Genomic DNA, 24,662 nt, shown 5'->3' with positions numbered 1-24,662 from the left:
GAGGCTTGCCAAACAGACTTTTATTTTCAATAATTCCAGCCTGATAGAAGCGTTGTATGAATAGCACAGCATGATGATCTGCCCAGTAACCGCGTTAGTCTGGGTGCTTCAGCGAAACAAAGCCATAGCAACCATGCATAAGACAGAGTTTCATATACAGGTTAAGTGCACATCAAGAGAACATCCCAGCCCAGTGCTGCCCAAGTCCACAAGTCCAACGTTAACCCACTAACCCAGATGTCCAATACCAATCCACAAAGTCCTCCTCCATCTCACAGAACACACACTATGACGCCGACTGCAGGAGGAAAGCGGAGTCAGTGAATGTGTAAGCGTCTCAGCACTGGCAGGGGTCTCTACACGGGTACTCCAGCACCCAGGGCTGCATCGGGGTAGATCCATGTGGCTTCTTCTTGGGGATGTCTTGCAGGAAGTGAGCCTTGCCAGCTGAAGCAGGGAATTGGCTAAGGCAGCTACATATTGGTCTGACCATTAGAAAGCAAGAGACTCGAGAACTCTAAAGGCAAGGTTCACCGAGCCATTTATCCCTCTGTCCTTCAATTAACCCCACATGTGTTTATAGGCCAGGCTGGCACAATAAACTAACTCAGTAACCTTCTCCCAGAGACCAAATTCAAAATATGCCAATTATTCCAGTAATGTGCTTGCAGCAACAACTGTCACTTCAGGATCGCATTACTCTCAGGTGTCATGTCTTCTCAGCCTCCGTCAGTCTGAAGTAGCTCCTCTGTCTCTCTGACGTTCATGGCCCTGACGTTTGTGAAGGCCAGTGATATTATAGAAACCCCCTCCAGTTTTGTTTGATGTGTATTCTGTTAGGTCAAGGTAATGCAGTTTTACCTGGAATACCAGAATTAGGATGCATTCTTACTGCATCTCATTAGGTGAGTTTTAATGGTTTGGCTTGCACTGACTGTTAACCAGAGTTGGCGGTTCAAAACCACCTAATAGTACCACAGAGGAACAGGCCGGACAACCTGTGTCTGAGAGGCCCTAGAGCCCATCGCATCCATGGGGCCCCCACAAGTGGAATCAATTTGATGACAATGAACAAGTGTTCATTTTTATCATTTGATTCAAATGGTGTTTTTAAATTAGGGTTCTCCACTATGAAGTTTTCTTCTTTTTTGCAATTGGTAACAATTTTGTCTGAAGATACTTTAAGACGGAGTAAAGTCGTGTCTCACTTTAAAGCACTAGATTTCGCATCATTGTTGTTTCTTGCTGAGTTCCCGGTACCTTGATTAGCTGGCATTCTAAGCTAAGAAAGCACTTCCTTTTCTATTTGTATATATCAGTGTGGACAAACAGATTTCTCTTTTATTCATGAATTTATTATCCATTACTCGCTTCATTGTGCTGCATCAATTGTCTTACCTTCCAGGTGGCTCCTGTGTTCTTTGGCCATGTTCACATCGTTCTTTGAGCTCACTGACTCCGTGGCATACCAAGATGTTAAAATCTCACTTCATTCCTGCTTTGACCCACCGTTGGAACCTCCAGTGATCTTGATTTCTTTAGTACGGAGAGATATTTAGAAACCAGGATTTGGCCATTAACTCTTCTCATTGCTTCGGCAATGTTGCTGCTTCCAGGTTATTTTAGTGGATGCACGCACCATCTCTCGGTGTGTGTCTTAGTTACATGTGGCAGAGTAGGCTTCATGTCGAGCTGCTAAGCACAAGGTCAGCAGTTCCACTCCACCAGCAGCTCCAGGGAGACGAAGCTGTATGCTCCAGCAAAGATTGTCAGGCTCAGAAACCCCAAGGGGCAGTTCTACTCTGTCATCTAGGGTTGCTATGAATCAGAATTAACTCGATGCTAGTGATCTGGAGTTTGTATCTATATTTGTTAAAAACTATGAAATTACATCTTTACCTCCACTTACAGCTTGACTCCACAAAGTTAATTTGAAGTCCTCCCTTTGCATATTTGTGTCTTCCTAAGAGACTTGGTTCCTTGTCCTCATATGTCAACATTCATCTGATGCTGTTGGTCCTCTGATCTGCTCAGGCATCCCTCCTTAGAGTCCTGAACTTTGCCAGATTGCCTTCTTGTCAGCTCCGATGCACTCTTTAGGCAAGCCCAGACAAGCACTGGACTGCTTTTCCTGCGGGACAGAGAGGAAGGCATTACGACTACAGGTAGACTCTGTATCTTTAAGCATTTGTAGACAACTCAGAACAGATGCATATGGTTTTTAAAATTTACCCTTACTTTATCACAAGAAGAAGAGGCCTGGTGGCCTAATATGTTGTGTATTGGGCTGTTACCCTCAAGTCAGCCGTTTTAACCTGCCAGTCATTCTCTAGGAGCAGGTGAGGCACTGGGTTCCTGTGTAGATTTACACCCTTGGAAACCCATAGGAGCAGTTCTACTCCCTCTGGATAGTCACCATGAGTAGGAATAGACTTGATGGCTAAGGGTTTACTATAGGAGCCCTGGTAGTGCAGTGACTAAAGTGCTCGGCTCCTAAGTAGAAATACAGTGATGTTAACGCACATACGGCAGCCTGCTTTTTTATTTTTTTAAAGGATTTTCAACCTAGGCAACCCTCTGGTTTCAGTTCTACAGGGTCCTAGAAGTCAGAGAAGACTCCAGGCAAGTGAGTTTAAAGGATAGGTTCCCAAACTTCTTTGGCCTACTGCCCTGTGTTCAGGAAAAAACAAACCAAAAACAGCACCCCCAAAACCAAAGCAAACAACTCCTGCCACAATAGCACACAATCCAGGATAAAGCGCAGGTGTCTGACTTTTCCAATCACTTGCAGCAGTCCAGCATCCCCAGGGGATGTACTACCTACTTCGGGAAACACAGATTTAATGCAACAAAAGGCTTGCTATCTTTCCAATGCCTTCAAGTGGCACATGCAGCAAATGCAAGCGACTGTGATGAAGAATTTGTTAGAGGTCTGTGTAGTTGGCTTTGTGTCAGGTTGTTAACCGCGTCAGCAGTTAAAGGTACCAATCTGTGGAAGAAAGATGAGGTTTTCTACTTCCTTAAAGATTTATAGGTTCAGAATCTCAAGGGTTGGTACGAGTAGCAGTTGACTCGATGGAAGTGAGTCTGGCGATTTGTTTTATTGGAGAGGTTGGCTCAACGGTTTCAAAGCAATAGCAAAATTATGTAACATTAAAATGTAAGTAGAAGTAGTCCATGAATCCTAGGTTAGTAAGCCAGTGAGCATATTTTTAAATTAAGCTTTCTGTATTAGCAAGTTATTTTGACATCATACAACTACAATAGTAAATTAGCAGCAGTGTTATTTAAAAAGGGAGGCAGACTAAATGTTGTGAAAATATCAACATTTTCAAAATACTTTACAAAGTCAGTGCACTTGTGATCCAAATTCCATCACAAATTTTCAAAGAAATGGAAAAACTAATTACCAAATTTATATGAGAGAGAAAGGAACCTAGGACAAACACACACACCCACAGACACTATTCAAATTTTTCACAAAGCTAAGTGGGTCTTTCACTCCCAGCCTTTCAAACCTACTTTATTGCCATGCTAACACGCAGCCTGGGACTGGCACAATGGCAGGAAGACCAATGGATGATAATAGACACCTCAGAAGAAGAACCACGTATATACAGACACCTCCATTTTTAAATAAAAACTACAACCTATTAAATGAGTGAGAGACAGCTTTTCAACGAATCATGCTGGAAAACTGGATCTTCACCTGCAGGAGAATGAAACAAGAGCCAAACTTCATCCCATGACCCCAAACATTACCAAAGATGACCCAGAGGTGGCCAAGAACCATATGAAGAATTGTTAAGCTCATTAGCAATGAGAGAAATACAAATGAAAGCAATAAGTTTCCATCGCACACCATCACTTTTCAAAAAATTCAATAAACTAGAAATTAAGAAGTGCTGCAGAGGATGCAGAGCAAGAGGAACGCTGTAACCCTGCTGGTGGGAGGGGGGCGCCGTGCCGGAAGCCAGCGCGACGCGTGCGGCCATCAGCACACGCAAAGCCAAGTCCCTTATGACCTGACCTAGCAATCTCTCTCCTCTCTCCAACTTCTACGAAGAAATTAAGAGGAAAACACAAACAGACATAAGTACACCCATGCTTCTTGCCGCGATTTCTGCAATAGCAAAAACAAAGAACCAAACCCCCAACCCCAGAGCCATGGCTAAACAAGTTCTGGTACATTCATATGATGGAATCTTATACATCAACAAGGAGCAGTAACACTCTTACGCACAGAAAGACATGGACAAATCTAGAGATCTTAGGCTGTCGATATTACAAATTGACATATTTAATCTCCATTGTTATATGCAAAACTAAAGGGGAGCAATGTGGCTTGGGCACCAAAAAACGACTTGATGCCCGCGAGGAGGCCAGCAACAGGCGTGGGGAAAGGGGGAGGGGATACATAGGAGATGACAGGTTAAAAATAAAAAAAGGTTTCCATTAGAGAAAATAAACGCACAAAACCCCTCCAGACTCCCCAGTCTTTAGATGTAATAAACATTGGTCTGAGTGGCTAAACAATGAACATTGAAGCGAACTTGAAGTCTTCAGTGACATACAAGTTCATTTCAAGCATATGGCGGGGTGGGGGAAAGGTAGTCAAATTACTTGAGTGTTTTATTGACCCAAATTTAACGTAATTAAAAATATTGTTTATGTATTACATGTGGCATTTAAACATACATATTGGTATAATGAAACAGGCACACAAAGCTGACTTACCAATTATTGTAGTAAGTCTGAGGTACTGTTTAGGAGTAAATTGCACCGCAGGTGCCTGTTACCTTATAGTCTTTATTTCAGAGTTTAAGTCCCGTGTGAAGTGTAGCTCATTTTGTAATGCCTAACGTGTTCCAACATCTAGTCACATCCTCCATGTGGGAAAACACATTCACTTTGGTTTCAAAATTTGAAACTTCGAGGATCTGATACTAATTTAGATCCTACTGACTTACTGGCTCATTCAGGGACAATGCTGTCATTTCTGTTAGCTTGTCTCCTCCCAAAATAGGTGGAACTGCTTTCAATAAATATTCTGGTGCCAAATCTCTGACGGGGTTGGAGAAGAGGCACCTTAGTGATGAGATCGCCCCCCAAAGGCGGTTCCTTGGGACGGGCGGTAGACGTCCGAGGTGAAGAGCGCCTGCAGCAGGCACGCATCCCGAGAGGATGTGGCAAAGCAAAGGCAGTGAAGGAGCCAGAAGGCCAAGGGAACTGATGATAAGCACTACTGACTTCACTCATGTAACGTATATGTACTAAGGGCTTGGGATGCCCTGGAGTGCTTGCTTTGTGCATACATAAATAAACATGCCTCTTTATTCCATTTTCCTACGAACCCCTGAAGCCCCTTTGACATATTCCTCACCCCTGAACAGCCTGCAGTCTAGTAAGTGAGGTTTCTGTTAACATTTATGATACAAGGTGTCTCAAACATCTCACTGCAGCTGTTTACTTTGGCGAATTTGACAAGCATTTGCCAAACTACTTTCCATAAGGTTTACATCACTCTATAATGAGAGTTGGAAAAGTAATTTCTAAATATTACTTAAAATCCCCACTCCACACAGGATCTTGTGTATTGGGAAGGCAAAGTGGAAGAAGGGTTTTGTTAACAATTTTAGACTTCCTCAGGACATTTTTTCCCTGCACATTTTCTTCTTCTTCCGAGTTGCTTAACAGGTACCAGGGAAGTGGTAATGCTTTTCTGAGAAACAGTGGCTAGTGGCTACATTTTTCTAGATGTTGACGGTACAGGACTGAACTCCAAGGGGTATGGAAATGATCTTCTTGTCCAGAGGTTGGTAAACTGTGGAGACAGAACAGCCAATCCTGTTCCACACCATTAAAAATCAAAGAGCCAAAAAGATACTTTTACAAACAAATGAAATCACAATTATCTGAACCCTATCCAAAATCCTTTACAATTTTCTGTTACTTCAGAGCCACACATGCCTACTCATAAAACGACATATGGTTTGAGAGGCGCAGTTTGCTGACTCGTTCTAGTCAAATCACTATTGGGTTGTTGGCCTGTTTATTGCCTATTAACTATATCCCAAACCATCGAGTCAATTCCAAGTCATAGTGGCCCTGTGTAGAGTAGGATACAACTGGTCCTCTGGGTTCATGAGACGTCAACTCGCTACAGTAGACAGCCTCAGCTTCCTGGATGGAGTGGTTGCTGGTGTCAAATGGCTAACCTAACGGGCAGCTGCCCAACTCAGTCATCATGCCGTCAATTGTTCAGCGACTGGTACATGAGAGGCATTCAGCTTAAAGCTCCCGGGACTTTGCAAAAGCAGGTGATCATTTCATAACAAACGCTTCCCTGAGATATTACGTGGCTGAGAGAAACCCATTTTGAGGTTATGGAAGAAATTACAGATTGCTCTTAAGTGATCTTCAATAAATAAACGATGAAGTCTGACATTTACACCTGTGCCTATGTATCTTCATTTTTCCCTCTAGAGAAAACACTGGAGAACATAGCAGTTTTGGGGAAAGTAATTAAGGAACTCAGAAGTAACACCAGAATATAAAGGTCCTCAGGCCGGATTACTGTTGGAGTTGGGGAGCAGACAGTAGGGAAGGTGTGCAGTGGGAGTCTGTCATTCTTCGTAGCAGAAGCTCCCCTCTCAGCTAGGAAGGTGCAGACAAAGCCTACTGAAGAGAGGGGAGATGCAGACCATAATTAATTCTCATGGTTAATGCAATTTCAACTAGCTAATAACAGACAAGGCAGTTCAAGAACATTAACACTTTGAGCCATAGGCAATCAAAACGGAGGGCTCATTCTGCTCAAGTCATAATACAGGTTATAGATTATAATGTTGCTGGGAAGCAACTATTTGCATACCCTAAAAGGTATAGCTTCTGCTTAGAATATTTCAAGAGAACTGCTATAGAATTCTGAACATTAAACAGAATTACCAGAGGTAAATCTCATGGAGCTAGAAAGAAATGATTCTACAATCATGGTTTTACAATTATATATTTGGATGATTATCACATCAGTTTAATTTGGCTATCTTGGCAAAAACTGAAAATGGAAGAGTGGCGCAGTATTTTATAATACTACAGGTCAGCAGAGTCTCTATTCAGACCCTATGGAAACATGTATTCCTTTCTCATCAAATGATACCTCTCTCTTATTCATAGATTTAGATACATAAAGTAATATATACGCAAATAAGACACAATGATCACAGAGAGGGTTTGTAAGCATTGATGCTAACTTGTGGGCACACATTGATTTTAAGTGTATCTTTTACTTTAAATAGCTTTGATTTTCTGTCTAGAAGACAAAAGGGAACATTAATAGGTGTCACTTACTGAGTTTTCCTAGTTGAATGTTAGCGCTTTTAAGAACAAGTCAAAATTCATCACTTTCCACTTTGGAAGATTAAAGGAACCAAGATGCTAAAGAATGTCAGGAATATATTTTGTGCAGCCAGACTTTAAGAGGAACTGAACAGAGACCATACATGCCATTTGACTTTAAAGTAGAAGTCTGTTGGTCTATAATGTAATCCAATTAGGATCTGTCCAACTTGAAATCTGTAACAGAGAAGATATCAAATATGTTTCCTGTATCTATTTACCATAAATAAAATAGAACTTCATCACTGCAGTTCAGCAGTCCCTATCTGCTCAATGGGTTTTCTAGATGGCTTACATAGCAGTTTCTGAAGCTTAGGGTATAATTTGCTGAGAGATTTATATCTGTTCCTAGCTGGTCGTAAGGGCGAGAAAGAAGATAGGCTTCTAATGTTAATGCTGAAGTTGAAGCATGAAGGAAAAACTGCTCAGCACTCTTCTTGGTCCAAGGTATAGGAGTCTAGCTCCGGGGTTTTTGATTTTAGGTTTGGATTTCAAAGCAACTTTCCGAGCACAGGATAAATCGAGAACAACGTAACTGACATCATTTGAAGGTATCTTTAAATTTGTTCCTGTATGAAATCTGTGGGAAACAATGAGGGCAAAATGGAACAATTAAAGTTCCTGAAATGGAAAACACAATGTATTAATTCTGGAAGCACAGTGTGAGACTTGATCAAGATCAAAGGTGAGTAGGGAGTTATATTCGAAGGGTTTGCAGTCTTACTGATAGTGTTTGACTGGACTGTGTCCTAGTTCTGTAATTAGACTTTAGCAAGCCTAGAAAAATACTTACATTTTCTTGTTTTGTTGGTGTGCTTCCAGCATTGATAACCAGTAGCTTAAGACATTCCGGTTATAGGTCAGGTCCGAGGCCTTATTGCAGATCCAGGGAAAATTACTTTTTGAATAATACATGGCCCAACCTTCAAATGTTAATAGGTTAGGAGGAGTTCAACTCTGAGCATTTACACATTCCAAGTAACCAGACTATACATGATTTTTACTTTCTCTTAAATGACTCCAAAAATACAATTTCAAAAAGTGTCCACATACACCCACAGCAGTAAGTTCAGACACATTCACTTTTTTTTACGTTTGTCTTTTTTTTTCTTTTTTTTACATTTTATTAGGGGCTCATACAACTCTTATCACAATCCACACATATACATACATCAATTGTATAAAGCACATCGGTACATTCTTTGCCCTAATCATTTTCAAAGCATTTGCTCTCCACTTAAGCCCTCTGCATTAGGTCCTCTTTTTTTCCCCCTCCCTCCCCGCTCCCCCCTCCCTCAGGAGCCCTTGATAATCCACAGATTGTTATTTTGTCATATCTTGCCCTATCCGGAGTCTCCCTTCCCCCCTTCTCTGCTGTCCATCTCCCAGGGAGGAGGTCACATGTGGATTACATTCACTTTTTAAAGAGGATAAGCCATGGATTTTTCTTTGACAATTTAAAAGATTATTATAATATGTAGAAAATGTTATGCCCTCAACCTTCCTCATGCCGCGACCCTTTCATACAGTTCCACATTGTGGTGACCCCCAACCACAAAATTATTTCCGTTACTACTTCATCACTGTTATTTTGCTACTGTTATGAATTGGGCGACCCCTGTGAAAGGGCCGTTTGACCCCCCAAAGGGGTCACAACCCACAGGTTGAGGACCGCCGTGTTAGGGAATATATATTTCCTGTATGTCTGAAAAAAGACATTCAATATATTGTGCGGAATTTTTCCTTCTTCTCTCATAGCAGCAGCATAATTGAAAAAAAAAAAACCTGAGTATGATAACTCAATGCAAATGCAATCTCATGTTAGAAGTAAGCTGCCTTAGCGACGAAATCAGATACCAGAGCTTTTCTACAACAGGATTAAGCAGCGCTGCGAATTACCTAGAATCAATTCTCATGGGACACTGTTGGAAACATCATGATACTGAATTGAGAAAACACTTTTCTTATGGAAAAATCACGTCCGAGCTGGCCAGTTATGTTATCCAAGATAAGTTTGGTGATTATCCTGTAAATTAACATCGATTTTTGTATAGACTCCAATATTGCCGATCTCTGAGAAATCATCCTGGTCTCCAGAAGGGCCAGTTGCAGAGGTATGGCACATACCTTCTGGTGCAGAGGCTGTCTGAGGACACGAATGGCCGAGTTTACCACACCACGATGAAGACTAGCTTAAACACAGCAGAAGACAAAAACTTCCCCCAAACCCCAGAGACTAAAAACTACGTATTTATTGTTACTGGCGAACCCACAAGGTGGCACTAAAGAGAAAAATGACTAAAGTGAATATACAAGGAAGACTTACATAATAAATCCTATACTGAGAATTAACCAATTTTATGAAAGGGTCAACTTTTATTTAATAATTCACAAATCGTCTCCTTCAGGTGCATTGCTTTTCCCCTCCCACAAACTGTTGAGAGGAAAAATGCTTCATTTTATGACACAGTTGGTTATTTTTCAAGAGTCAGCAGTTTGCATTTTCTGTGGATCCCTTTTGCAGGGACGACTTTGTACAGATATAAACTGGTCAACTGTTTGGCATATAAATGATGATCATTGCACTTTTACGTTTTGTATAGTCCCCAGCACTTAGTTTCTTAATATAAAAGGCAATCAGTGTAACAACATATTATATGAGCTGGGGGCCTTTCAAACATTCCTGGGAAAATTCCATTATTTCTCAAGTCCATTTTTTTATGAACTTTTTGAAGATCCTTTTAGTGAGATTTTTAATATTTGTAATAATACCCCATAGCCAAAAGTCTAAATGTTCGAGTTTCAAGAATATTTCTGCATTCCCAAATTCCTACTTTCTTTTTAAGCCATTGAAAAGTGCCTTCTGGGTGTGTGGAAATGTTCTCAGAAAACAATGTGTGTCTCAAACAAATTTGGTGTAGTCTTAGTATCCAATCCTGAGACTGAAGATGGGTTCTGAATTAGGGTATCATGAGCTGAAAGGAAGAGTTTCCCTTTACTGACTATGCACAAGCTTTACTGACTATGCGCAAAGAGATGGAGTGAACCAGAAGCTGCTCTTCAGTTCCGAGGGAAGGAATTATGCTATTTGCACACAGACCTAAAACTTGAAGAGGGAAAAAACACAATAATTCATTCCTGTGTTAGGCTGAGTTGTCTAGAGAAACAAAACCAGTGACACTCAGATATTTATAAAAAGAACTTTCTATCAAGATAAAATTATATATTAAGAAATCATTCCAGCCCAGTCCAACCAACGTCCGTGGTCCTCTTCAGACTCTGGTAGCCCAAGACTGATGACACCGAAAAGTGAAGCGGGACGCAGGGACATCAGCCTGTGAACACTGGGATCTAAGGTCGACGGAAGCAAGGTGGGGCGCCAACAGTTCTCTGGAGAACCACAGGGTGCTGCCCTTGGTGGCAGGCAGAGTCCCAGCAAGGAGGCCAGTCAAGGGCAAGAGAGGGAGTTCTTCCTGCCTCGCTTGCAAAAGGCCATACCCTAATGAGGCATCCTCAGGCTGTGACCTGAGGGATAGGTTGGACTCCACCTCTGCACCTTCACACAGACATAGTGGACTGACATCTAAGCACAACTCCTTTGCCTAGTATCCCGGTAGGAATTTAGTGTAGTTGACAATGTGATTTAAATTTTTAGCATTATTTTGCATGTTCGTCATGAACTATTTTCTAGCAGAAAGTCTGCTTCTGACACAGACATTAAAATGTCCTTGACCAGGAAGCTGACTATGCAAGAACAGGGTTTAATATTACAATATTAAAAATAAGACACCGTGTGCCAAAATCAGCTTTTAAAAAAATCACACCTAGGCATATGACTTCCATGTTAGCTGTATTTTAATACTACACTAATTCACCATATTTTTGTCAATTTATCCACAATGATCATCTGATAGCTAGATTTAATATTCTACTTAGTATAGTTATATTTATATATCAAATAAGGGGCTGTGATGATTTTTTTCTATTAATGTAAAGAGATGGGATAAATTACTGTAAGAAAGATTAACATTTACAGATTAGAGTACGTGGAGGCACTAAAGCAGGATGTGTTTCACCTTTATGTGCGTTTACACTCAGTATGTCTTTTATGCAGATACTGACTGTGGTTTGAAAGTGGTGAGGCGCCGTTCAAATCGTGTAAATTTGATCTGTCAAACCATCTTGGGTCAAAGGGGAATATTTTTAATGCATCCACAAGTTAAGATTTGTAAAGCACATAAACTGCTTGTTCTGCAGTATGAAAATAAGCTATCGTCAACTCTTTCAACTACTTAGTTCTCAATCCAGGATGGATAATGCTGTGCTTTCCATAATCATTATTTTATAAAATTATAATTATTCTGCGGAGGGTCACACTACACTATTCTCTATTTATTCACTTCACGTAACAAACACCCAGGTAGCACTTCTGTACGCTAGTAAGAGTAGAGCTCAGAGCTGTCTGGTTCTGCCCTACACTCCTAGTTCAGTGTCTCACCAACTTCATAACTTATATAAAGAGTTTCAGCTATGCACTCAGACTTGTTACAGTTGCTTACCTTTCTGAGAACAGGATAGCATTATGGTTACCTGTAGAAGTTACAGAACAACATGACCTGATTTGGAATCTGAGCATTGCCACAGCTGTTGATTGAAAAGGGCTCTCACAAAGGTATGTTGCAGTTCTAACCCTTGCTAGGTATGACGGTAGCTTTTTAGCACATAGGATTCTTGCAGACGCCCTCGGTTGGCATGAGGTCATCCTGGAGCAGCGTGGGTTCTAATCCTGTGTGGCTGGTGTTCTCGTAAAAGAGGAGCAGCACGGACTTAGGGCAGCCATGTGAGGATGCATCTGACAACCCGTGAATTTTTCAATTTTAAAAATGTTAAATTTTTAAAAAATTTTGAAAACTCATGAAACAATATTTATTGTAAATTAGGTGCGTGTTTAATTTTCAGATCACTAACTTTGTATTCAACAATTTAAACTACTAATCAAAGTCCCAATAGTTCACCCTTCATCCACTCGATTTCTCTTCTCCCTCTTGTGGACCGCCTTATTCCATTTCACCTAATGAAACACCTGTTAACAGCCTAGCCCATTGCTTTGTCTTTCCTCCATGGCCTCCCAAATTCCAAAGCCTGTTCCCTTTAGCATGGAAGTCCTCATCTTGGTTTCCCCCCTCGTTATAAGAGTGGTCTCATATCACACTTCTCCGTTTGTGACGGCTAATTTCATGCATCATCATATTCTCTAGTTCCATATGCCAGGACATGATTTGTGGTTTGGTGTTGGTAGTTTTAGTGATGCATACTATTCTATTGTGTCTTTGTGGCAGTTTCTTTATCCGTTCTTCTACACTTAGGTTTTTTCCATCTTCTTGTTCCAGCTTACAGTGTTGCATTGAACATGGATGTGCTTATGTCTGCTCCTGGTACGGCTCTTACTTCTTTATGATTTACACCCAGCAGCGAGATTACCAGGTCCTATGGAATTTTTATTCTCAGCTTGATTTCTTACCGATGACTTTATGGCTCTGGGTTTTACTTTTAGGTCTTTGATCCATCTTAAGTATGTTTCTGTTCATGGGGTGACAGGTCTTGTTTCATTCTTCTACAAAATGGAAATCTAATTTATCTAATGCCATTTGATGGTTTTAGGACCTTTTTTGAAGATAAATTTTCTTTAGGTGGAAGGATTTATTTCTGGCATCTCGATTTGGTTCAACAAGTCTATGTACCAGTGTCATTGTGCCAGTACCAGGACGTTTTCGATAATGTGGCTGTACAATGGGTTGTGAGGTCCAGAAGGGCGAAGCCTCCTCCTTTGCTTTTCTTAAGTATTATTTATTTTTATACCTCCTGGGTATCTTTCCTTACCACATGAAGTTAGTAGTGTCTTCTTCATGTCGTTAAAGAACGCATGTGGAGTCCGGATCTGAATTGCAATTGTATTCATAAATATTCTTTAAGTGGTTCTCTTTCGGCTTCTTGTAGAAGCATAGTTTCGCTGTACACGTCCTAGGTTTTTCTGGTGAGGCTTATCCTTTATTCCTAAGTACGTCTCATTGTTTGTGTGGATATTGTAACTAGTATTGTTTACTTGATTCCTTTTTCTCATATTCTTCCCGTATTGCTCTCATTAGCACACAGGGATCAGATTATGTGTATGTTAATCTTGTATCCTGCCACGTTGCTGAGTCTCCTCAGATTGTTTCTAACAATTTTCTGAATGTTTGGGGGATTTTCTATGTATAAAATCATATAATCTTCAAGTAGTGAGACTTTGACTTCTTCCTTGCCAATCCACATTCTTTGATTTCCTTTGACTGTCCAATAGCTCTGGCTAATCATTCCAGCACAAGGTTGAATAATAAGAGTGATGAGTCTCTGTCCGATTCCCACTCACTAGGCGGGGATCTTTGCCGCTTTCCTACATTGATGAAGAGAGTGGCCTTTGGTTTATAATCTATGGCCTTAATTGTGTTGAGAAATTTCCCATCTAATTCCCATTTTGTTGATTGTTTTCATCAGGAATAAGGGGTGGATGTTGTCAAATGCCTTTTCTGCATCAAACGATATGACCATATGGTTCTTAACAAAAGATCTTAAGAGTAGCAGTTCGCAACCTGTGGGTCGTGACCTTTTTGGGGATCAAAGGGCCCTTTCAAAGGGGTTGCCTGGTTCGTAACAGTATCAACATTACAGCCATGAAGTAGCAACAGAAATAATTATGTGGTTGGGAGGGGGTCACATGTGAGGGACTGTATTAAAAGGTCGCAGCCTTAGGAAGGTTGAGAACCACTGTCTTAGAGACTTGGAGTGGGGGGGAAGGGCTATGGCCTGGTCTACACATTGAATTAGACTTCTAGCTTCTAAAATTATGGGATAACATTTCTGTACTAATATGTTAACCACAGTTTATGATGTGATCTGAGCCTTAGAAACCTAAGACAGTCACCAACTAATTAAATTAGTTTAGGCACATTAATTTCTTTCAGTCTCATTTTTTTCAAATAGGGATCATGGTAGCAATGATCCTGTTGGGGTCATTTTCACGATAAATGAGATATTCTAAAGTCGCTCAACAACCATAGGGCACGTGGCAAGTTCTCGGTGTTGTTAGTTGCGGAGCTGGTTCTGACACACAGGGACTGCATGTACAGCAATGCCGCACCACCTCACAGCATTGCTCTGTTTCACATTAGTGCTGCGGCTGGGGCGCCGCTTTATCTGAGGTTCTTCCCATTGTCTTGCTGCCTCTCTAGTTTACACTGAAGTTCGAAGTTACCATTGATCGGGTCTCTCCTGATACCATGTCCAATGTGCGTCAGGTGACATTTCACCATGCTTGCCTCTAGGGAGCCTTCTGGCTGCACTTCTTCCAGGACCGGTGTGCTTCTTCTTATAGGCCACAGTATGATCTTCACCAAGACCGCAATCAAAGGTAACAATTTTCCTTCGGTTTTCTTTATTCATTGACCACAAGGGACTGAAAATACCATGGCTGTGGTCAGGCTCCCCTTAGTCATCAAAGAGGAACCCGCCTTTTGAACACCTTTCATAGGTCTTTTGCAACAGCTATTCCCAGTTCGGTATGTCGTTTGGCTCCCTGCCTGCTGCTTCCGTGGACATTGACGGTGCACTCAGTTAAAATGAGATCGTTGGCACTCCCATACTGCTCTCTTTATCATGGTGTTGCTTATGCTGCGAGGGCCTGTGTTTTCTTGATGCCGAAGGGAAATCCACATTGAAGGCTGCGTTCTTTGTTAGTCATCAGTACGTGCTTTCAATCTTCTTTACTTTTAACCAGCTAGGGTACATGATCTGCACATAGCAGGCTGTTAACGTGCCTTCCTGTAATCCTGAGTTCAGTTTCTCAGGTTACTGGCTGAGCACACAGATGGAGTAAGGATGATGAAAGCATACAGCCCTTCCAGTAACTTAGTCCTGATTTTAAACGATGCGCTATCCTCTTGTTCTGGTACAGCCTCTTTGTCTGCACACAGGCTCAATAGGAGCAATATGAAGTCTTTTGGAATTTCCATTCTTCGCAAAGTTATCCATAATTTGTTATGATCCACACAGTTGAATGCCTTTGTGTAATCAATAAAACACAGGTTGACTTCTTATTTGTATTTTCTGCTTTTCTGTAAGCTCCATCTGCCATCAGCCATAATATCCATCATTCTCCACCTTTCTCTAAATCTAGCTTGAATCTCTGGCAGTTGTCTGTCAATGTACTGCTATGCCCACTTAAGGATATTTCCAGGGAAAGCTTACTTGTACTAATATATTGGTGGATAGTTGCCAGAGTGAGCCGAATTACCTTTCTTGGGAACTGGCACAGATGTGAGTCTTTCCCAGTCAGTGGAGCAGGTGTCTCTCTTTCCCATTTCTTGCTGTAGGTGAATGTGTGCTTACAGTATTATCTGTTTGACAAAACAGCTCAATTGCTATCTGTTAACTGCACAATTCCCAGAGCCTTGTTTTCGCTGATGCCTTCAGTGTAACTTGGACTTCTTTTTTCAGTACTGTCAGTTCTTGATCAGCTGTTCTCTCCTGGCGTGAACTGAACATTGGTTGATCAGTTTTTTTGGCTCTCGATTCCTTCCTTATTATTTTGTTACTTTGTTTTGTTGAATTTTTGTCCATTCAATCTTTCAACATTGCAGTTGGAGGCCTGAAATGTTCTTTCAGCTTGAGAAAGTCCTCGATAAACCTTTACCATTACCTAATTCTTACATAATTAATTCTTGTCATAGTTATGTATTTGAACAACTTAAGTTCATGACAAAAATATGTTGGTATCTTATAGTTTTCCTTTCTTCAGCTAGTAGACTAGTTAGTTCAGACTAGTTCAACATAATGTATCCCTAGAAAATGACCCAATTTCTGTTCTGTGTGTAAAATCTGGTGCCTATTATGCTTGCAAGCTTTATAAATATATAAGATTTCCACAGTACATACTTTGCCTTTTTATAGAGTTTGCCTCCTGAGCTTATAAAACAAAGAACCCAGAGCAAACACTGAAGTTTTAAGTTGTCATTGATCCAGTGTCAGAGTGGAACTGAGCTCCACAGTGCTTCATCAATGTTTTTTTGGGGGGATGGTGGTGGTGGAGGGGGTAGTATACATTAACAGGCCTTTCTTCTGCTATGCCTCTGGAGGATTCGCTGTCAGTGATTTGGTTAGCAGCTGTATCTGTAACTGCACTACCCGGGGACTATAGCCAACTGTGTGTGTTACTGAGTTGATTCCAACTCATAGTGATCCTGTAAGCCAGAGCAGAACTGCCCGATAGGGCTTGCTAGGCCGGATGCATTACTGGAGCAGATTCCTAGGTCTTTTCTTCTGTGGTGTTACTGGATGGGTTTGAACCAAAGAGCTTGCTGTTAGCAGTGAAGCATTTAATTGTTGTGCCACCAGGCCTCCTTGATTAGGACCCCCCAACACCCCACCTTGGTGGAAACATAACTTTCCAGAGATCCCAGTTATCTCTTCTGTGCGTATAGTTTTCAATGCTTGATTGGGAAAAACCCTGGATATTTGGTCAGATTTTTCCTTACATTTCCCATCTATTTTCTGCTTAGACTTAACCTTGTTTTGATGTAAGAATAATCAGAAGACTTTCAATAATTCTATAGCAATGCTAGTGGGGGTGGGGTAATGACAGCTTGAAAGTTATTTGAAAAGTTCAAACCTACCTTCTGCTCCACAAAAGACCTGGCAATCAGATTTGCTTCCCCAGAGATTATAGCTTAGGGACCCTGACCACGTGTTCTACTTGGCTCCATGGAGTTGCTTTGACTTGACTTGAGATTGATTCAATGGCCTACAACAAGTAAACATATTAATGCATTAAGGGATTAAGGGACAATTCCATAGTTTCACCATTGTTTATGTGAGGAACAAAAGACAATGACATTTAGATGTAATTTCTATTCACATAGATCTTTAAAAACAAACAGAAGTCAGACAACTCCCAGTTAAATCAAAGGCCTTATCTATAGTGACAAACTACTCACATCATGGACATTTCCATGTTTCCATATTAGGGCTAATTTTAACCAATTCTCTTTCCATCCTCAAGATGGTGAGGAACGTTCTACCCACCAGGGTTGTTCTTGTGGAAATCCCTCACCACTGCTGACAGGTGCAGTGGCGCCACATGTGAAATCAACAAGTTGTGCAATATGAAAAGATTAATAAACCAGACAATAATATGAATTTTTCCAAAATAAAAATTTCATCACAATTTCACGAAAGGCAGTTCATTTTGATCATTTACAGGGACAGGTGAAGTATAAATTTAATTAAAAACAACTTCTCTTTGGACTCATGAATATTAAATATTCAGACTGTTTCCATTTTTACAAGTCAACTAGGGCCACAAAATTGACTTCACGGAAAAATCATAATATTATTCAAACAAATTTGTGTTTTCATTTTTCTGTTGTCACATGGCGGTAACCAGCTTCTCCATATTCATGTCAGCATGGCCCCCAATTGCGTGTGGTCTGCAGGACCTCAGCCCTCACAGCACACGCATCGACCCTGTTTGACTGCCAGTGTGGGGAAGGTTTGATCCTTCCTCTCTGCTCCACTGCTCCATTACATAGATGGCTTAAAGAACAGAGATTGTCTTGAAGTTAGTTGTGGAGGTTAGGAGTTCAAATCCAGGGTATTGGAAGAACCATGCTCCCTCAGCTCTAGAGCAAGATCTTTCCTTTCCTCTTCCAGTTTCCGCAGGCTCTGGGCGCTTCTCAGTGACTGGGCTTTGAAATGCATCTTTACATGGCGGCCCTCTTCCTCGAGTGACTTTATCCTCTCGCCTGCTCTCCTCTTTTAGAAACCGTCTCTCAGATGGAATCAGAGTCCTCTCTCATTCCTAAGTGACAAACCTCATTTCCAAACAGGGTCACATTTCGATACAAGGATGAGGGCTTCCACCTTTTAATTCAATCCATATCATATTTGCTATTAAACATTTTATAGTGTCTCTTTACCCATTAAAAAGGTAAAAATTAAAAATTTCTCAATGGAGATAATTGAGAAATCTATTGAAAGCAGAGAGGGTAATATATCAGTTTCTAAGTCTTTCATAAAAGTTAAGAACTAGTAGCGTTTGCCTAGTCCCACTTCTCCACAGTCAGTCACCCCCAAAACTGAGCTCATTCAGTCACTGGACTTAGGTTGTGTAAGCAGCTGGGGCTGACTCGGGCTCTATCTAGCTCTTTCTCCTGAGCAACAGCTGCTTCTGGATGAGAAGCAGTAATCGCACTTGAAGGGGCCGAGAATCCAAGGGCACTTAAATTGCACCTCACCATACAAACCAGTTTCCAAAGGAGAGCAAAAAGAGCTCAGGTGTAAACAATTAAAGCATAAAGTCTCTGCTCTGAAGCCAGCACATTCACGAAAGGCAGTTCATTTTGATCATTTACAGGGACAAGGTGAAGTATAAATTTAATTAAAAATAACTTCTCTTTGGACTCATGAATATTAAATATTCAGACTGTTTCCCTTTTTACAAGTCAACTAGGGCCACAAAATTGACTTCACTGGAAAAATCATAATATTATTCAAACAAATAAATGTGTTTCTGAGAAAAAACATCATGTACTTGGAAAGCTCGATATTTCCCTAGGGAAATGCATGGCTCCAGAACTGGCCCAGTCAAAAGTGTCTTTATCCCAGTGACTCACAACACAGAAGGCCCATAACACCAATATTCCTTGGTAGAAATATCAGGGTATTATTTCTTGATATTTTTGTTGGACATACAATCTAACAGAAACACAGGATAGAAATAGCAGGTTCTAAGAAGATATTACTATTTTTCCAAAGACCCTGCTTCTGAGGGTGAGGGTGCTAAAACACTTTCAGAAAACACAACACCATAAAATCAAACAAAACCTCACTAGGATGCTTTTATAACATTGATCTGAAAGGCAGAAATATCCATACACTTGACCTTGATAGTCAATTTATTGAGTGAGGCTACATTTGGGGAATCAGTGCATTAAGAGGTCATGTCCAGTCTACTTGAATTTCAAAAAAATCATTTATTAATTCAGTCACATTTAGTAAAGCCTTTACTAATTGGTACATATATATTCTTTATCTCAAAATATCTGAGAGTTTCCTTGTTGTAGCACTGAAAAGAACATGAACACACTGAAAAGGCATAAAGAACGGAAATGTGCCCCATCTTTTCATGACGACTAGCACTTCAGAGCAATACTGAGTGTGTAAACTTCTTCATTAGGTGGCGGCTGTCAGACCCCAGCGAATGGTTCCAGACCTTTCTGATCATCAACGTGTGATGAATCCATGGACTTCAGATCAATAACCTGAATTGGCAGATTAAAACCTGAGGTCAGGTGATCTGAGAAGGGTCCCACCATTCCGTTCCCCTGCTGTGTGATGCTATGAAAGCAAAATAGGTAACGCTGCGCCTTGCTTCTTCCAATGCATTTAGCCAGATACATATGGGCAGCAAGAGCACAGCGATGTAAAAACAGAGCAGAAAAAAGTAACTTGAACAGAATGTGGCATTTTCCCTTGGTTTTGCTAACGGCCCACATACAACATGCTTTTAAAAAGCCACCCTAGAACATTTTCTCTTCATCATGTTCAAGCAGCTTAAATGGACATTTAGAATGTATAGCACTGGGCATGTATTCAATCTGGGAAAAATGGAAAAGAGATTTAGCACGATGGGTTGCATTTCTATAATTGTTGTTAGGACAAAGTTGATGTGTACTTGATCTCTTGTCTTTTGGTCATATTTTAAGGTCATCGTACCTTTTCAGCTCTGCAGTAGCACTACATGTTGCTTTTTGTAAGGAAAATAATTTTGAACATAATCAGTACACTTTATATTTAATTATAAATATCGATTCATTTTAAATGCCTTGAGGATTTGAAGACTTGAAAGACACATATAAGAGGAATTCTCTTTATATTGTGAAAACTATTTTTATGGACTCTAAAGCCAGTAACACTTCGCTTTATTAAACACCAGTCCCCTGCCTCCTGGATGTTAATTTTATTGGGGCTGTCCTCTGAATATTCTTCCAATTCGAGCTATTCCTGCACAGCCCATGCACACTCATAGAAACTCTGCACCACCGTTCAGAACTTCCCCGTGCAGACATGTGTCCACAGCCAGCCAACGCCGCTCCGTGCCTTGATAAATATTGGCCTATTATAACCATTCTTAACAAAGTTTATTTCCAAACACATTTTTGTAACAATCTTCAAGATAACACCGAAAAACTGCACAAGAGTCATCTTGACTGGGTGAAGCGGGGAAAAAATGCCGACCAATTATAGCATTGCTTTGTTTACTCCTCCAGCAAGTCTGAAGTATTGGGGCTCTGAACCCTGTTGTTCTGTCTCAAGTATATGGTCCTGGATGTTATGTTTAGGTATTATGTTTTTATCATTTCTCAACTCTAAAGATACGGGAGGGAAATTCTCTCTCTAGCTTGTACAGCCAGAGGACTCCAATGCTTCCTTGCTAACCACAATTTAGTACTGCACACCTGCACACATCATACTGTATAATATATGTCGACAGTCTATGGAGAATTTATCTCAATTTACATACAGCTCTCCAAATCCTCTGGTGAGCCTGATGTGAAATCTGAGACAGGCCAAATCTCCCCAACAGGATCTTCTTTTCCTCCAGGGGGTTCACCGCCGAAGGCAATACAGATCCTTGGACAGCGCGGTGGGGCTCGAGATTCCGGGAGAGGAGTGGCTGCGGGGCTTGTTTCGCTGAAGATTTACAATGTAGTTCTTGCAGGCGGCTCAGCAACCCCCTCTGTGGCGGTGGGTGTCTGCTGTGACAGAGCGGGGAAAAGCTCTCTAATCTCCCGTGCCTGCCTCTGCCTTTCAGCCGCTCCCCTCTCCTGCCTTCCCTGCCGCCGAGCGCTCTCGCCTCCTTTGCCTTTCTAGGGGAGGGGGGGATGTTCGGGTGGGGTGGCGGGGGGTAATAGGTGTTCAGTCCCTGAAGGCAGCTAGAGTAGCTTTGGCAATATAGACCCGAGCCTGTGTGCGCGCACACACACACACACACACACACACACGCGCGCGCGCGCATACACACACACACACACACACACACACACACACTCACTCACTCCAGCTCTCCCCACGGGGATACCAAGCCAGCCCGAAGCTCCAGCTACCTGCAGGGGGTGGCCCGGCCGGGCGCTCAGCGCTTACTTGCCATCTGCGGAGGGCAGAGCCACATCCAAACCAGGGAGGGCGGTTGGCTGTCCGGTTGGCAAGCTGGAGACGTTGGCCGCCACCGCGGCTTAAAGTGTCCAGGGTGGCGAAGAAGGAGTCTCCAGGGCAGATTCCCGGAAGGGCTCCGAAGCTCCCGGACTTCCTCCGGCGCCGGCGCTCCAGTCGGTCCCTCCTGGCCATCCTCTCGGGCCCTTCTGCGGGGTGCTGGTCTGGGGCGCCCCGGGGCCGCCGCCGCCGCCGCCAGCGCAGCCCACCCGGAGGAGCACTGAACGCCCCGGCGACACCGGAGTGGGGGGCGAAAGCGGGAGCCCTAACTTCCCCCCGCGGGACCCTCGCTCGGCGTCCGCCTCGCAGTGTCGCGCAGCCCGGGGCCGGCGGACGGGCTCCCGCGGAGAGCGCGGCGCAGGGGAGGGCCCGGCGGGAGCGGCGGGCGCGCAGGGGGCGCCCGGACCCCGCCCAGGAAGTAGCGCGCCGGCGGCCGGCGGCGGCGCCTTCCAAGTTGGGCGCGTCCGCGAGCCCGCCCCGGGCGGCCCGGCCCGGGGGGAGGCGGGGCTCCCGGGGGCAGTCGGGGCGGCCCGCGCCCCGGGCGGGCGCCCGTCCTGCGAGAGCGCGGGCCGGAGGCTCCCGGCTGCCAGGCGGCGTCGCGCCGCGGGCCCGCGTGCGCTGCCGGATGCCCGCGCCGGAGGGGGCTCGGGGCGCCCGCCCGCGGGAGGTGCTGGGGAGGGCGGGGGAGGAGGCGGAGGAGGCGGCGTGATGGCCCTGGACGGCGAGCGGGGGGAGCAGGAGGAGGAGAAGGAAAAGAAGAAGAAGAAAAAGAAGAGGAGGAAGAAGAAGAGGGCAGAGGAGGGGGCCGCGGAGAGCCGCTCACCCTCGCAGGCCACCATGGGGGAGGCCGCCGTCGCCGCGCCCCGGCCGGGCGGCAGGGGGCCCTCGGACCCGTGGGCGGACTCGGTGGGCGTGCGACCCCGCACCACGGAGCGCCACATCACGGTGCACAAACGGCTTGTGCTGGCCTTCGCCGTGTCCCTCGTGGCGCTGCTCGCCGTCACCATACTCGCCGTGCTGCTCAGCTTGAGGTTCGACGAGTGCGGCGCGCCCGGCGCCGACGGCGGCCCCGCGGGCTCCCCCGCGCGTGACCGCAACGCCAGCCTCCCGGGAGCCGCCCCGCGCAACCACCCCGCGGGCGAGGGCTCGGCGCCGTCCGAAGCGGCCGGCCAGGCGACGCCGGCGACCCCGTCCGCCCGGCCACCATCGGAGGAGGAGCGCGAGCCGCGGCGCCCCTGGACCCAGTTGCGCTTGTCGGGCCACCTCAAGCCGCTGCACTACAATCTGATGCTCACCGCCTTCATGGAGAACTTCACCTTCGCCGGCGAGGTGAACGTGGAGATAGCGTGCCGGAACGCCACCCGCTACGTCGTGCTGCACGCCTCCCGGGTGGCCGTCGAGAAGGTGCAGGTGGCCGAGGACCGCGTGGCTGGGGCCGTGCCCGTGGCCGGCTTTTTCCTCTACCCACAGACCCAGGTCTTGGTGGTGGTGCTGAACCGGACCTTGGACGCCCAGAGGAATTACAACCTGAAGATCGTCTACAATGCCCTCATTGAAAACGAGCTCCTGGGCTTCTTCTGCAGCTCCTACGTGCTCCACGGGGAGAGAAGGTAGGGAGGGGCGGGGCCCCGCGGCGCGGGACCCTCAGGACCCTCTGGGCTGCCTGCCACCCACCCCCCAGACTCGGTCCCATTCCCTCTGGGAAGCAAGGGGTGGCGGCGTAAAGTCACCAGCCCAAACCCTCTACTCCCCAAAGCCCAAAGCCCGTCCCCAAAGCCTGTCCGCTCCGCAAACTCACTCACTCACTCAGTGCCAAACAGGGAATTCCGCCCCCCTTGCATAGTTGGGACCTTCTCCTGGGGTAAGCTTGCTGGGCCTTAGAATAGATTCCCACTCCCAGTGCTGCTGCTTTTCTAAGGGGAATGTGTAATTTGAGCGATGCCAGATTGACAGTAAAAGGCTATAACAAGTTATCCTCTAAAGAAAATGACTGAGCGCCTAAGGCCAACATAGCAGAGCCTCTCCGTTAAGGTATTGGCAAATTCCTCTTACCAGGTCCACCCTGTCTGACTCTTCGTCCCCTGGCAAACGCTTGGCAGAAGATGGGCTTTGGCTGCGTAAAGTTTTCTAAAAGTAGAACGTCAAGTTCACAGCCCTGCCTAGTACAGCTCAAGGCCGGAGAGGCTGGAGGGGTGGTTGGCATGGTACACGCTGCCAAGAGTGCCCCGCCGCCGGGAGCTGCAGTTTGAGGATCAAGGCATGGTCATTCCAGTGGCTTTTCCTAGAGTTATTGCCCCTGGAGATGTCTCTAGTGGTGAAGGGGGAGAAAACACGGCTAGTTAGTCTTCAAAGCCGAGTGCCTTTGATGCCTTTTAGATTGGTCAGTATTCTACTTATTAGTGCCTTAAAAAACTTTCCTTCACTTGTTTAGAGTTTGTGCTTAAGAATCCAACAGAACAGGTGCGAATTGCACCAGTTCCTCCAAAACTTTATGGTTTGGTGAAGTTGTTTAATTTAGCTAAGCCAATATTTCTGAACCTGATGACCTCTATCTAAGTTCTATCAACCCCACAGCAGCCCTGTAGGATAGGAGCTGATATCCCGAGTTTGACAGATGGGAAAAGGGGAGCATCGGGAAGTCAGGTATCTTGACTGTGATTACATGATGAACCGACAAAGCAGGGATTTGAGTTCAGGCAGCAAGGCTTGGTAGAGCCCATATATATCCCCTGACTTGGGAATAATAACAATAATAAATCCATAATGATACCATACTCTCACAGTATTGCATCAGGTGCCCATGACTCATTCACTTCCAGAGACTCAAGTCTGACTCACAGAGACCCTGCAGGACAGAGTAGACAGAGTAGAACTGCTCCTGTGAGTTCATGAGTTCATGAGACTGTAACTGTGTACCAGAGTAGAAAGCCCTGTCTGTCTGTCTCCTCAGAGCACTGATT

The 24,662-nt window shown here is 44.0% G+C and overlaps 1 protein-coding gene across 1 annotated transcript; it reads right to left on the bottom strand.

The window, feature by feature from the left end:
* On the bottom strand, positions 1-22,541 carry LOC142435928 (uncharacterized). Its single transcript, XM_075539969.1, has 3 exons — positions 22,509-22,541; positions 21,634-22,416; positions 1-2,131 (listed from the first exon to the last, which is right to left on the bottom strand). Exons 1-3 carry the CDS (start codon positions 22,539-22,541, stop codon positions 2,045-2,047), a joined length of 903 nt encoding a protein of 300 aa, XP_075396084.1. The 3' UTR covers positions 1-2,044.
* Positions 22,542-24,662: the final 2,121 nt, after the last annotated feature.

Source organism: Tenrec ecaudatus (genome assembly GCF_050624435.1).
Source record: "Tenrec ecaudatus isolate mTenEca1 chromosome 11 unlocalized genomic scaffold, mTenEca1.hap1 SUPER_11_unloc_2, whole genome shotgun sequence".
In the NCBI taxonomy this organism is placed as follows: domain Eukaryota; kingdom Metazoa; phylum Chordata; class Mammalia; order Afrosoricida; family Tenrecidae; genus Tenrec; species Tenrec ecaudatus.
The sequence above is the reverse complement of the archived record's forward strand: the minus strand, read 5'-3'. Positions and strand labels throughout refer to the sequence as shown.